General features: G+C 44.7%; 1 protein-coding gene across 2 annotated transcripts in view; it reads right to left on the reverse strand.

Moving 5' to 3' along the window:
• Nucleotides 1–9761: 9761 nt before the first annotated feature.
• The window catches only part of tango6 (transport and golgi organization 6 homolog (Drosophila)), a 117675-nt gene continuing 112348 nt past the window's right edge, over nucleotides 9762–15088 (reverse strand). For both annotated transcript variants that reach the window (XM_080186605.1, XM_080186606.1), the window contains exon 18: nucleotides 9762–12915. In XM_080186605.1, the coding sequence (XP_080042731.1) occupies nucleotides 12739–12915 (177 nt within the window). In that variant the 3' untranslated portion in view covers nucleotides 9762–12738. The remainder of the gene's footprint in view (nucleotides 12916–15088) is intronic.

The raw sequence follows: 15088 nt of genomic DNA on the forward strand, positions 1-15088 counted from the left end.
TGATCACATCCATACCTACCAAGCCATAGAACTATCTGTAACTCCCAATCCCATTAGATCCCATGTACTCATCCAGAAGTCTTTTAAAAGACCCCAGTGAGTTCGCCTCCGCCACCGACGGCAGCCGATTCCACTCACTCACCACCCTCTGAGTGAAAAACTTACCCCGACATCTCCTCTGTACTTGCTCCCCAGCACCTTAAACCTGTGTCCTCTCGTAGCGACCATTTCAGCCCTGGGAAATAGCCTCCGAGAATCCACCCTATCTATTCCTCTCAACATTTTATAAACCTCTATCAGGTCACCTCTCAACCTTTGTCTCTCCAGGGAGAAGAGACCTAGCTCCCTCAACCTATCTTCATAAGACATGCCTCCCAATCCAGGCAACATCCTTGTAAATCTCCTCTGCACCCTCTCAATAGCTTCCACATCCTTCCTGTAGTGAGGCGACCAGAACTGTGCACAGTACTCCAAGTGGGGTCTGACAAGGGTCTTACAAAGTTGCAGCATTACCTCCCGACTCCTAAACTCAATCCCTCGATTAATGAAGGCCAGTACACCACACGCCTTGATAAAGGGGGGGCAGTTCAGAACGGAGTTGAGGAGGAACTTCTTCACTCAAAGGGTGGTGAATCTCTGGAATTCTCTGCCCGTTGAAGTGGTGGAGGCTGCCTCGCTAAATATTTTTAAGAAGCGGGTTGATGGGTTTTTGATAAGAGAGGGGATTAAGGGTTATGGGGAGAGGGCGGGAAAGTGGAACTGAGCCACGACAGATCAGCCATGATCTTATTGAATGGCGGGGCAGGCTCGAAGGGCCAGATGGCCTACTCCTGCTCCTATTTCTTATGTTCTTATGTTCTTATGTTCTTGACCACATCCTCCACCTGCGAGGCCGATTTGAGCGTCCTATGGACCCGGACCCCAAGGTCCTTCTGCTCCTCAACACAGCTAAGACTCCTACCCTTGGTATTGTACTCCTGCATCCCGTTGGTCCTGCCAAAATGGACCACTACACATTTATCTGCATTGAAGTCCATCTGCCACTTCTCTGCCCAGTCTTGCATCCTATCTACGTCACACTGCAACGTCTGACATCCCTCCAGACCATCCACGACACCACCAACCTTCGTGTTGTCGGCGAACTTACTAACCCGTCCCTCCACTTCCTCATCCAGGTCATTTATGAAAATTGACTACCTTCTCCACTTGCATTGCCACTTCCAGTAACCTGTGTAGTAATATTGCTGGATTTTTTATATATTGCCTGTGAGAGGGAGTTTACTTCTGAGTCTAACTAAGTAGAAATCTTTTGGGAAATATTTGTAAAACCAATCTTAACTGCATGGATGTAATCTTTAGTGTTTAAGTTTTCTTAATAAGTGTTTTAATTTAATATTTAAAACCTTCAAATATGATATTGGAATCTTTACTAATGACTTCAGTAAGCAATAAAATACAAGTTGCAAATAGTTGTGATAGCTTGGCCAAGTTTCCCTTTAGGATTTGGTTAGTCCGGCGATTACCACCAGCAATATGATAACATTTTGATAGGAAGAATGCAGAGAAACAAGATAAAATCAAGAGTACAATTCTAAAGGGGGTGCCAGAGTAGATGTATATGTGCATACATTATTGAAGGTGGTAGGACAAATTGTGAGTGTAGTTAAAAGCATACGATACCCTTGGCATTATTAATAGTGGCATAGGATCTGGAATGCACTGCCTGAGTCTGTAGTGGAGGCACATTCAATAAGACATTCAAAAGAGAATTAGATCATTATCTGAAAGGCAATGATTTGCAGGGTTATGGGGAAAAGGCGATGGATTAGCGGTAGTTGCATTGCTTTAGAGGGAAGGCAAAGACATTGATGAACAGAATGGGCTCCCTTGATGCTGAAATCATTCTAAAATTCTATGAACTCCACTTTAATCTGTCTCGGTTCTCTGGACCTTATCACCTCTTTCTCGCCAAGGCATTCCATTCCTCTCACAAGAACATAAGAACTCGGAGCAGGAGTTGGCCATCTGGCCCCTCGTGCCTGCTCCGCCATTCAACAATATCATGGCTGATTTTTTGTGGACTCAGCTCCACTTACCCGCCCGCTCACCATAACCCTTAATTCCTTTACTGTTCAAAAATCTATCTAACTTTGCGTTAAAAACATTCAATGAGGGAGCCTCAACTGCTTCACTGGGCAGGGAATTCCACAGATTCACAACCCTTTGTGTGAAGAAGTTCCTCCTCAACTCAGTCCAAAATCTGCTCCCCCTTATTTTGAGGTTATGCCCCCTAGTTCTAGTTTCACCCACCAGTGGAAACAACTTCCCTGCTTCTATCTTATCTATTCCCTTCATAATCTTATATGTTTCTACAAGATCTCCCCTCATTCTTCTGAATTCCAATGAGTATAGGCCCAGTCTACTCAGTCTCTCCTCATAATCCAACCCTCTCAACTCAGGAATCAACCTAGTGAATCTCCTCTGCACCCCCTCCAGTGCCAGTATATCCTTTCTCAAGTAAGGAGACCAAAACTGTACACAGTAACTCCAGGTGTGGTCTCACCAGCACCTTATACAGCTGCAACATAACCTCACTGTTTTTAAACTCCATCCCTCCAGCAATGGAAGACAAGATTAGGGGAGATGATGGCCTAGTGGTGTTATCACTGGACTATTAATCTGGAAACTCATCTAATGTTCTGGGGATCTGGATTTGAATCCCACCACAGTTGATGGTGGAATTTGAATTCAATTAAAAAAACTTGGAATTAAGAATCTGCTGATGACCATGAAACCATTGTGGATTGTCAAAAAAACCCATCTGGTTCACTAATGTCCCTTTAGGGAAGGAAATCTGCCTCCCTTACCCAGTCTGACCACTATGTAACTGCAGAGCCACAGCAATGTCAGTGACTCTCAACTGCCCTCCAAGGCCAAGTACGATGGGCAAAAAATGCTGGCCAGCCAGCAATGTCCCAATGCCCCATGAATGAATCTAAAGAAATTCCATTTGCCTTCTTAATTACCTGCTACACCTGCAAACCAACTTTTTTTGCAAATTATGCACAGGGACACCCAGGTCCCTCTGCGCAGCAGCATGTTGCAATTTTTTACCATTTAAATAATGGTGCATTTTGCTGTTATTCCTACAAAATAGATGACCTCACATTTACCAACATTGTACTCCATCTGCCAGACCCTCGCCCATTCACCTTAAACTATCTCTATCCCTTTGCAGACTTTCAGGGCCCATCAAGTTGTGTCCGTTTTTGGACACAAAAACTTGGTAAAGTCAGGCATGAGGTGAATAGCGTGATCCACACTCGCCTCCAATCCACGCAAGCATTTAAATTGACTTAGTGGGCCTCACACCCAACCTTACTGGCACTTCCCCTTTACCCATCCAGAATTGGCATGAAACAGACATGCTCCACAAAAGCTCGATTTGGGCACTCCAATTAGTGAGGAGGTAAATGTCGAGAGTCTGACGGCTCTCAGCTTGAGATTGGTGGCCGGGAGTTGGGGGTGGGGGGGGTTCTGCTGTCACTCTGCTTGAGATCAGTGAGAGGGGAGGTGGGGAGGGCCCACAACCAGGAAACACCCATTTACCCCCATTTTTTGCTTTCTGTTACTTAACCAATCCTCTGTCTAAGCTAATGCATCACCCGTAACACCGTGCACCTATATCTCTGCAACAGTCTTTGGTGAGGCACCTCTTCAAATGCCTTCTGGGAAATCCAGATACACCACATTCACAGGTTCCCCATTGTCCACTGCACTCAATGTCCTCAAAGAATTCCAGAGTCTCCATTGTAGTTAACAGAGACCTTGATCAATTTAATTCTATTCCTGGCACTTCTGCTGTCATCTCTTCTTCCTCCCAGAACAATAATCAAGTCTCCCTCATCTTCAAGTTCCATCCCACCGCCCTCCAAAATCTATGGATCACTCATCACCGTTTTCCCCCACTTCAGAAACACCTTCTCCTTCACCACTTTCCTCAAATACACTCACCTTTTTTGAAGGGGTAACCAAATGTCGATGAGGACAGTGCAGCTGATGTTGTCTACATGGACTTTAGCAAGGCCTTTGACAAGGTACCACATGATAGGTTGTTGCATAAGGTTAAATCCAGCATGAGGGAGCCAAATGGATATAAAACTGGCTTGATGACAGAAGACAGAGGGTGGTTGTAGAGAGTTGTTTTTCAAACTGGAGATCTGTGACCAGCGGTGTGTCTCAGGGATCAGTGCTGGGTCCACTGTTATTTGTCATTGATATTAATGATTTGGATGAGAATTTAAGAGGCATGGTTAGTAACTTTGTAGATGACACCAAGATTGATGGCATAGTGGACAGTGAAGAAGGTTATCGAAGATTGCAACAGGATCTTGATTAATTGGGTCAGTGGGCTGATGAATCACAGATGGAGTTTAATTTAGATAAATGCGAGGTGATGCATTTTGGTAGATTGAACCAGGACAGGACTTACTCAGTTAATGATAGGGCGTTGGGGAGAGTTATAGAACAAAGAGATCTCGGGGTACTGGATCATAGCTCTTTGAAAGTGGAGTCACATGTGGACAGAGTGTCATAGAATCATAGAGGTTTACAGCATGGGAACAGGCCCTTCAGCCCAACTTGTCCATGCCACCCCTTTTTTAACCCCCTAGGCTAGTCCCAATTGCCCGCATTTGGCCCTCTATACCCATTGTACCCATGTAATTGTCTAAATGCTTTTTAAAAGACAAAATTGTACCCACCTCTACTGCTACCTATGGCAGCTCGTTCCAGAAACTCACCACCCTCTGTGTGAAAAAATTGCCCCTCTGGACACTTCTGTATCTTTCCCCTTTTACCTTAAACCTTTGCACTCTAATTTTAGACTCCCCTCCTTTGGGAAAAGATATTGACTATCTAGCTGATCTGTGCCCCTCATTATTTTATAGCTCTCTATAAGGTCACCTTCAGCCTCCTACGCTCCAGGGAAAAAAGTCCCAGTTTATTCAGCCTCTCCTTATAACTCAAACCATCAAGTCCCGGAAGCACCCCAGTAAATCTTTCCTGCGCTCTTTCTTGTTTAATAATAACCTTTCTATAATAGGGCAACCAGAACTGTGCACAGTATTCCAAGTGTAGCCTTACAAACGTCTTGTACAACTTCAACAAGATGTCCCAACTCCTGTATTCAAGGGCCTGTTTCCATGCTGTAAACCTCTATGATTCTATGATCCGATCCTAAATCACCTCCAGCAACCCCTCCCCTCCCCATGGTATCTGCCATCTCTTTTGAAAGAACTATCCGTATTCTGCCACCTGTTCTGTCCCCATTTTCCTGAATTCCATGTGGTCTGCAAACTTTGAAATGATGCCACCAAATTGAGATCATTAATACATCATAAAAAGAGCAACATTTTGAATACAGACTCCTGGGGAATGTTATACTCTCGTGCAGCCTGAGAAGTAATTCCGTACACAGGCTGCCCCTGCCCCTTAAACTCACTTTTGTGAAAATATCTATTATGTGGAACTCTGTCAGATGCATTTGGCAAATCCATTAACAAAAAAATCAAAATTACCCCAAATCTCTTCAGAAATTCAACAAAGAACCTACACTCTCTGTCTGTTCCTGCTTTCTCTCTAACCCTGCACACACACTCTCTCTCTCTATTTCTGCGCTCTTTCAATCACTGAACTCACTACCTATTTATGCTCTTTATCTCTCTATTCTTGCACCCTATCCTTCAGATTCAACTCTCTATCTTCCTGCACTCAAATACTGACCTCTGTTTCAGCACTCTCTTTATTCCTATTCTACCTATTCTTCAACTCTGTTTCTCCATTCTATTTCCACACACACTCTCTCTCTATTCCTGCACTCTCTATCTCTCTAACTTTACTCTCTCTCTTTATTCTTGTACTCTCCCTCTATTCTGTCACTCTTTCTATTCCTAACCCTGCATTGTCTCTATCTCTATCCCTCCACTGTCTTTCTCTTTCTAATCCTGCCTCCACTCCATATACATTTATGTTTTTGCACTCTCTATCACTCCATCCTCACTCTCTCCATTCCTATTCTTTCCCTTTCTCTCTCTCCCTGCACATTCTTGTTATTTCTCTATTCTTGCACTCTTTCCTTCAAATTCAACTTTCTATCTCCTCCACTTGAATTCTGCATTCTATTACCACATTCTCTGTCTCTCTTTACACACTATCTTCAGAATATTTCAGTATTCTCTATCTCCGCATTCTGTATACATTCCTGCCGCCCCTCTCTCTCACTACTTCTACACTCTATCTCTGAACTCACTATCTATTCCTGCACACTCTCCCTTTATTTCAGCTTTCCCTTTCTCCCTGTTCCTGTGTTCTCTATCCCTCCATTTTCATAGAATCCCTGTAGTACAGAAGCAGGCCATTCAGCCCATCAAGTCTGTACCAAACACAATCCCAATCAGGCCCTATCCCCATAACCCCATCACACATTTACCCCTCTAATCCCTCTGATATGAGGAGCTATTTAGCACGGCCAATCAACCTAACCCACACATCTGTGGATTGTGGGAGTACCCGAAGGAAACCCACGCAAACACAGGGAGAATGTGCAAACTCCCCACACACCCTAGCTATGATTGTAACACTCATTATTCCTGGAATCTCTCCAGTACTGCACTTTCTCTCCATTCCTACTTTTTCTATTCCTGCACTAACCCTCTCTATCCCAGCTCCCACTATCTCTGTATTAATGTTGTCTCTCCTCCTGGATTCCTTCTCTCTCTATTCTTCCATTTTCACTCTGTCTCATTCTCTTTCTCTATTCCTGCATTTGTATCAACTCTCTATCTACCTCCACTTTATTTCTGTACTCTCTCCCTGTTTCTGACAGTCTCTCTGTTCCTGTTCTAACCACTCCTGTGCTCTCTTTATTCTTCAGTTCTTTCCCTCTATTCCTGCACTCTCTCCAGTCTGCACTCACCCTGTCTCTGTACCCTTGCATTCTATCCTTCAGATTCAATATTCTTTCTCACTACGCTTCAATACTCTGTATTCCTGCACTATTTCTTCTATTTCAGCAGTCCTTCTCTCTGTTCCTGCATTCTCTATACCTCCATTCTCACTCTTTCTATTCCAATGTTCTATCTATTCCTGCTCCCTCTCTCCCTGCACTCTCTCTCTATTCCTGTACTGTCTCTCCCTGCACTTTCTCCATCTATCTCTACACTCTCTCTCTCCAGGGTTAAGGTATTTTAATTACAAGGGCTGCTGTTTTTGGATCGGCCGAAATTGCGGGAGATTTAGGACAGGGTTGGATGAGGCAAAAACAGAAAAACTTTTCCCATTGTCTGAATATTATTTTGACAGGATGTGTTGCCTCAGAGACGGAATTTCAAAGGGAGACTTGATGTGTTTTTGGAAAGTAGGTGAATGGGATTGGAGAGATTGTTCTATAAAGAGCTGGCAGCGACTCGATGGGCCGGATGGTCTCCTTTGATGCTAATGAACTCTGTCTTTCTCCCCCATTTCTGTACCCACACTGCTGATGGATGGCTCTCTCTGGGACTCCTTGGCCGGTCTCTGGCTCCCGGTAGAACCGGTTTCTGAGGACAAAGAGACAGAGGCAGGGGGAGAGGCTGCCCCGGGATTGGAGCCTGTGTCCAGGGTGAAGCCGCATTATTGACTCAATGTGACATTGGGGAGACTCCCCTCACTCACCTGGGCTGCTGCCGGGAACCCTTCTCCTCCAAACCCACCGCAGAAAGAGCGAGAAGCGAGGCTGCAATCCGGAATCCTCTGTCGATGCAGCGCTAAGATCCATCCCAGCCCCGCCTCACAGGCATAGGTGAGGGGGAGGGAGAAGGAGACAGGCAACTGGAAAGTGCTGAAAGGATGGGGAAAGAGGCAGGACAGGTGAAAAAGAGGTGCAGTTAGAGAGGGGAGAGAAAATGATCGAAAGTGATGGGCAAAGGAGGCAGCTTGTAACTGAGAAAACATCTCTCATGGGAAGAACAGGGCGAGGGATCCTCTCTCGCTCAAAGAGCACTGCAGCATTCCTCAAACAATGCACTGAAATGTCAGCAAGATTACCCCAAATCCAATAGTTTAATGTTGATAAAAACCACAGGGAACCAGGGTGGGATAACAGGATTGATCCATTGCTATGGGAAAAAAGTGGGATTGGTTTGGGATTGATACAGGGCAGGGGGAGAGAGTGGGACAGCAGGATTACTTTGGGATTGATACAAGGCTCTGGAAAGAGAGTGGGCCAGGGATTAGTTTGGGGATTAATACAGGGCTATGGGAAGAGAGCGGGGCAGTGGGATTAGTTTGGGGATTGATACAGGGCTATGGGAAGAGAGCGGGGCAGTGGGATTAGTTTGGGGATTGATACAGGGCTATGGGAAGAGAGCGGGGCAGTGGGATTAGTTTGGGGATTGATACAGGGCTATGGGAAGAGAGCGGGGCAGTGGGATTAGTTTGGGGATTGATACAGGGCTATGGGAAGAGAGCGGGGCAGTGGGATTAGTTTGGGGATTGATACGGGGCTATGGGGAGAGAGCGGGGCAGTGGGATTAGTTTGGGGATTGATACGGGGATATGGGGAGATAGTGGGGCAGTGAGATTAGTTTGGGGATTGATACAGGGATATGGGGAGATAGTGGGGCAGTGAGATTAGTTTGGGGATTGATACAGGGCTATGGGGAGAGAGCGGGGCAGTGGGATTAGTTTGGGGATTGATAAAGGGCTATGAAGAGAGTGTGCAGCAATGGGATTAGTTTAGGGATTGATACAGGGTTATGGGGAGAGAGCGGGACAGTGGCATTAGTTTGGGGATTGATACAGGGCTATGGGGAGAGAGCGGGGCAGTGGGATTAGTTTGGGGATTGATACAGGGCTATGGGGAGAGAGCGGGGCAGTGGGATTAGTTTAGGGATTGATACAGGGCTATGGGGAGAGAGCGGGGCAGTGGGATTAGTTTGGGATTGATACAGGGTTATGGGGGAGAGCAGGGGCAGTGGGATTAGTTTGGGGATTGATACAGAGTTATGGGGAGAGAGCGGGGCAGTGGGGTTAATTTGGGGATTGATACAGGACTATGGGGAGATAGTGGGGCAGTGAGATTAGTTTGGGGATTGATACAGGGCTATGGGGAGCAGAGCAGTGGGGTTAATTTGGGGATTGATACAGGCTATGGGGACAGTGTGCAGCAATGGGATTAGTTTGGGATTGATACACTGCTAAAAGACTAAAGTTTAAAGTTTATTAGTCACAAGGTTTACATTAACACGGCAATGAAGTTACTGTGAAATTCCTCTAGTCATCGCAGTTCGGCACCTGTTCAGGTCAGTGCACCGAACCAGCACGTCTTTCAGATTGTGGAAGGAAACCCAAGCAGATATGGGGAAAATGTGCAAACTCCACACAGTGACCCAAGATGGGAATCGAACCCAGGTTCCAGGCTCTGCACAGCTGCAGGGCTAATCACTGTGTTCCATGCTGCCCCACTGCCTACAGGGCTATGGGGAGATAGTGGGGCAGTGGGATTAGTTTGGGATTAATACAGAGCTATGGGGAGAGAGCAGGGCAATGAGGTTGGGGATTGATACAGGGCTATGGGGAGAAAGCAGGGCTGTAGGATTAGTTTGGGGATTGATACAGGGCTGTGGGATAAAATGTGGGAAAAGTGTCTTTGGTAATAAAATAATGTGGCGATGCTGGCATTGGACTGGGATAGGCACAGTAAGTAGTCTCACAACACCAGGTTAAAGTCCAATAAGTTTATTTGGTAGCACAAGCTTTCAGAACGCCACTCCTTAGGTGCATTGATCTGAACAGGCGCCGGACTGTGACGACTAGGAGAATTTGACAGTAACTTCATTGCAGTGTTAACATATAAAATTCAGCGGAATCTGTCCCAACTCCTGCCTCCAGACTAGTGAGCCCATGTAACCAATGGGTCTGAGGATGGATCAAAGCACATAAATTAAAACCTTCCTGATATATTTTTCATGAGGGCAGAACCCGAACAGCAGCTGAAGTTTCATCCATGAAGAAGTGTCAAAGGTGAATTTTGCCAGATCTGTCTGTATAGCGCGCAAGAAACAATACTGTTCGCTGTATACTAATACATGTGAAAATAATAAATCAAAGCTGAGAACTGATTGTCTGTTAAAGCCTGCGTGTGCAGAATCCAGCAGTTTCTGATGGTGCTCTGCCCAAGAGAACGGAGCAGTCAGGATTCATCAACAAGATTACTGCATTCAGCATTACAACATGATCTGTAGATCACTGACAGAAGGTGGAAGAGAAATGTCCAGGGTGTGTGGGGTCCTTAATTATGCTGGCTGCTTTTCCAAGGCAGCTGGAAGTGTAGACAGAGTCAACGGATGGGAGGCTAGTTTGAGCGATGGACCGGGCTACATTCACACAACCATTTATAGTTTCTTGCAGTCTTGGGCAAAGCAGGAGCCATACCGACCAGAAAGAATGCATTCTATGATGTATTTGTAAAAGTTGGTGAGAGTCATAGCTAACATGCCAAATTTCCTTAGTTTCCTGAGAAAGTAGAGGTGTTGGTGGCTTTCTTAACTATAGCGGCTGCATGCAGGGACCAGGACAGGTTGATGATGACCTGGACACCTAAAAACTTGTAGCCTTTGACCATTTCTACTTTGTCCGCGTTGATGTAGACAGGGGCATGTTCTCCGCTACGCTTCCTGAAGTCGATGACCATCTCCTTTGCTTTGTTGACATTGAGGGAGAGATTATTGTTGCTGCACCAGTTCACCAGATTCTCAATCTCTTTCCGGTACTGTGCCTCATCATTATTTGAGATCAACCCACAATGGTAGTGTCATTAGCAAACTTAAATTGATTTGGAGGCAATTTTGGCCATAAAGTCAAAGCTGTATGAGTATAGAAAGGGGCTGAGGATATTGGGGAAGTTGCCAGAGTCTATTATCAAGGATTTTATAACTCAGCATTTGGAAGACAGTGGGAGAATCAGACAAAGTCAGCATGGATTTACAAAAAGAGAAATCATGCCTAATGAATCTATTGGAAATCTTTGAAGATGTAATGAGTAGAATTGACTGAGGAGAACCAGTGGATGTGGTTTATGTAGATTTTCAGAAGGCTTTTGACAAGGTCTCACATAACAGACTACTGTGTAAAGTTAAAGCACATGGAATTGCAGGTTATTTCTTGAGATGGATAGAAAGCTGGTTAGCAGATAGGAAGCAAGGAGTTGGCATAAATGGGTCTTTTTTTGACTGGTAGCTAGTGACTAGTGGGGTACCGCAGGGATCTGTGCCAGAACCCCAACTGTTCACATTATATATTCGTGGTTTGGAAGAGGGAACTGAATGAATTATCTCCAAATTTGTAGATGATACAAAATTGAGTGGGAGGGTGAGCTGTGAGGAGAATGCAGAGATTTGGACAGGCAGAGTGTGTGGGCATGTGCACTATGTGGATAAATGTGAAGTTATCTACTTTGGTAGCAATAATAGGAAGACAGATTACTTGAATGGGTATAAATTGAGAAGTGGATACTCAATGACAATTGGAGACCTCGTGCATCAGTTGCTGAAGGTAAGTATGAAGGTACAGCAGACAGTAAAGGCGGCAAATGGTGTGTTGGCCTTCATAGCAAGAGGTATTGAGTATAGGGATAGGGATGTTTTACTACAATTGTATAGGGCATTGGTGAGGCCAACACCTGGAGTATTATGTGCAGTTTTGATGTCCTTATCTGAGGAAGGAGGTCCTTGCTATAGAGGGAGTCCAGTGAAGGTTTACCAGGCTGATTCCTGGGATGGCAGATCTGTCACATGAGAGTCTCAGTCAGTTAGGATTATATTCACTGGCACTTAGAAGATGAGCGCTCTCATAGAAATTTATAAAATTCTAACAGGGTTAGACAGGATAGATTCAGAAAGAATGTTCCTGATGGTGGAGGACTCCAAAAACAAGAGTCATAGTTTGATGATAAGGGGTAAACCTTTCAGAACTGAGGCGAGGAGAAATTTCGTCATCCAGATGGTGATGAATGTGTGGAATTCACTCCCACAGAAAGTAGTTGAGGTCAAAACATTGTCTGATTTCAAGAAGAAATTAGATATTGCTCTTGAGGCTAAAGGGATGAAAGGATATGTGGGGCGGGGTGGGGGGTGGTGGTGGAGGAGGGAGATGGGGAATCAGGATATTAAATTTGATGATCAGCCATGATCAAAATGAATGGTGGAGCACACCCAAAGGGCCTACTTATGCTTCTAGTTTCTATATTTCCTTAGATAAGGAGACCAGTACTGTACACAATGCTCCAGATGTGGTTTCCCCAATGCGCTGTATCACTGAAGCCTCCCTATTTTTGTAATCAACTCCCCTCACAATAAACAATAGCATTCTGTTAGCTTTCCTAATTATTTGTTCCTGTATATGAGCCTTGTGTGATTCATACACTGGGACACCCAGAACTCGGACAAAATGCTACTTACTTGGAGCCTTGAAAATAAAATACAATGATTAAACAAATTTAATTACGTATCTGCTCTGTTCCTCATCACCTGAACATAGGTACAGCTCTGTTGGGCTGTATTTGAGTTACATAAAGACTCAGATTAACAGTGGCACAATATTGTTGGAGTTCCCTCAGTTCTAAAGCTGTCTCTTTTGGATTTGAAGGACATTCAAACTGATTATCCCAGAGTTTGTGCAAAGAGGTTCTGTGATCTTCCATTATGGAAGGATCACAATTTTTTTCTCCAGTTTCTCCTCTGGGAACAGAAATCTTCTGACAATATGGTCCATTTCCTGCAGTGTGAGCTGTGCATGCAGCACGACCAGCTCATCATCGTCCGTCTGAATCACATATTTCAGCAATCGATAGAGGTCTCGCAGAACATCACTCAGAACCTGTAGCAGACAAGACAACAGAATTATCCACAGAATCCCTATATTGCAGAAGAAGCCCATCTGGCCCATTGAATCGGCACCAACTCTCCGAAAGAGTATCTTACCCAGGCCCCCCACCCTACCCCTGTAACCCTGTGCATTTCGCATGGCCAGTTCACCAATCTGCACATCTTTGGACTGAGAGAGGAAACCGCAGCACCCAGAGGAAACCCATGCAGACACGGAGAGAATGTGCAACTCCACACAGACAGTGACCCAAGCCGGGAATCAAACCCACAATATTAAGACACAGGGTTGGTAACAGAAATGTTCAAATCCTGACAGCCAGTTGATGAGGAATGAAATCAGAGCCAAACTTTACTCAGTTTAGATCTATTTACAAAGTGAGAGATGACAAGTATAAACTCAACCCTCACCCCAATGACACTCATTAAATGTCTAGAGTAACAACCCAAACAATCCTCCCTGCCTGCATATAGTTAACAATAATTCATATACAATTAACAGAAAAGGATCAAATCCACAATAAAACAGAGACAGAAAGAAATAAATACACTAAAAGGGAAGTGGAGAGAAAATCAACCTCACAATGAAAATATTCCCTCCATCACGCTTGCACCAGCCACTAGTACTGAGTACATTACACACCTCCCTCTTCCATCTTGCCAAGGACACAGTGTTCCCTCTACACCGAGGCAATGCATCACTACCTTGAAGACATACTCTGTCCCACCCATACTCCACAGTCTGTCTACCCGCACACATTTACTCCCCAACAGCCATCTATCACAGTCCCTCTCCTCCCATCGCTAACCCTAAAGCTCTTTACTGCTCTCCCCTCTAGCCAGTAACCCTCCACTCTTGCCCCTTATGCGGGTACATGATGTTCAGCTGATGGGAGTGGATCAGTGAAGTAGCTGAGATCTGATCCAGATTACATTTGATATTTTCACCAGTTGAGAAGAATGAAAGGGTTGCTGTGCAGAGAATCTCAGAGTGACTTCTACTCAGCAGAACAAAGGCTTTTTGTAGGCAGTGTGTGACCACAATGAGCAAGACCTGTTATTAAATTAAACAACACACAGACACATTATTAACATACTGAAAATTGCTGCTACAGCTGAAGTTTCACCTGCAGAGTTGTGAGGGGGAGAGAGAGGACAAGAGTGCAAGTAAGCAGCACAGGGCGGTGAAGGCAAGTGGAGCACAGGGGCCAGGCGAGGGAGGCAAAGGGATACGGAGAGTAGGGGGGAGAAGAAGCTGAACCTGGGGGTTGGAAAACCATGAATGTAAGAAAGGAGAGAGGCAGAAAGTAGAAAAGAATCAGCCAAGTTAGCCTCACATGTCATTGGAAATTGCTAGAATCAATTATTGAGGAGGTTATTGCCACAAGAGGACACAGGTTTAAAGTGCTGGGAAGTAGGTACAGAGGAGATGTCAGGGGTAAGTTTATCACTCAGAGGGTGGTGGGTGTGTGGAATCGGCTGCCGGCGGTGGTGGTGGAGGCAAATTTGATAGGGTCTTTTAAGAGACTTCTGGATGAGTACATAGGATTTAATAGGATTGAGGGTTATAGGTAGGCCTAGTAGGTAGAAATCTGATTGGCGCAACTTGTGGGCCAAAGGGCCTGTTTGTGCTGTAGTTTTTCTATGTTCTAATAGCAGGACATCTAGAAAATCATAATACAATCTGGCGGGGTCAAAATTTAATAAAAGAGAAGTGTTTGACGAATTTAGAGTTCTTTGAGACTGTGACAAGCAGGGTGTTAAAGGGGAGCCAGTGGATGTAATGTTATTGGATTGGAATATATGTTAGCATGGATAGAGGACAAGCTAACTTCCAGGAAACAAGAGTTGGGATAAATGCATTTTCAGCTGGCAATCTGTAATTGTGGGGTATCAGACGACCATCACTGCTTCAACTACTGACCTGGATGAAGGAACGGATTATAATATGATCAACATATGTAGGAAAGCAAGTTTTGAAAGGGTCAGAAACGAGGCTGCAAATTAATATCTTACAGATGGAGGAAAATGTGGGAAAATATGAGGTTGTCTGCTTTGGTATAAAGAATAGAAAAGAATGTTATTTAAATGGAGAGGCAACAGAAAATGTTGCAGTAGAGAAGGATCTTGTACATGAATCACAAAGAAGTTAGTATGCAGGTACAAGT

The sequence above is a fragment of the Carcharhinus amblyrhynchos genome, chromosome 4, assembly GCF_965287045.1.
Source record: "Carcharhinus amblyrhynchos chromosome 4, sCarAmb.v2.hapA, whole genome shotgun sequence".
NCBI lineage: Eukaryota > Metazoa > Chordata > Chondrichthyes > Carcharhiniformes > Carcharhinidae > Carcharhinus > Carcharhinus amblyrhynchos.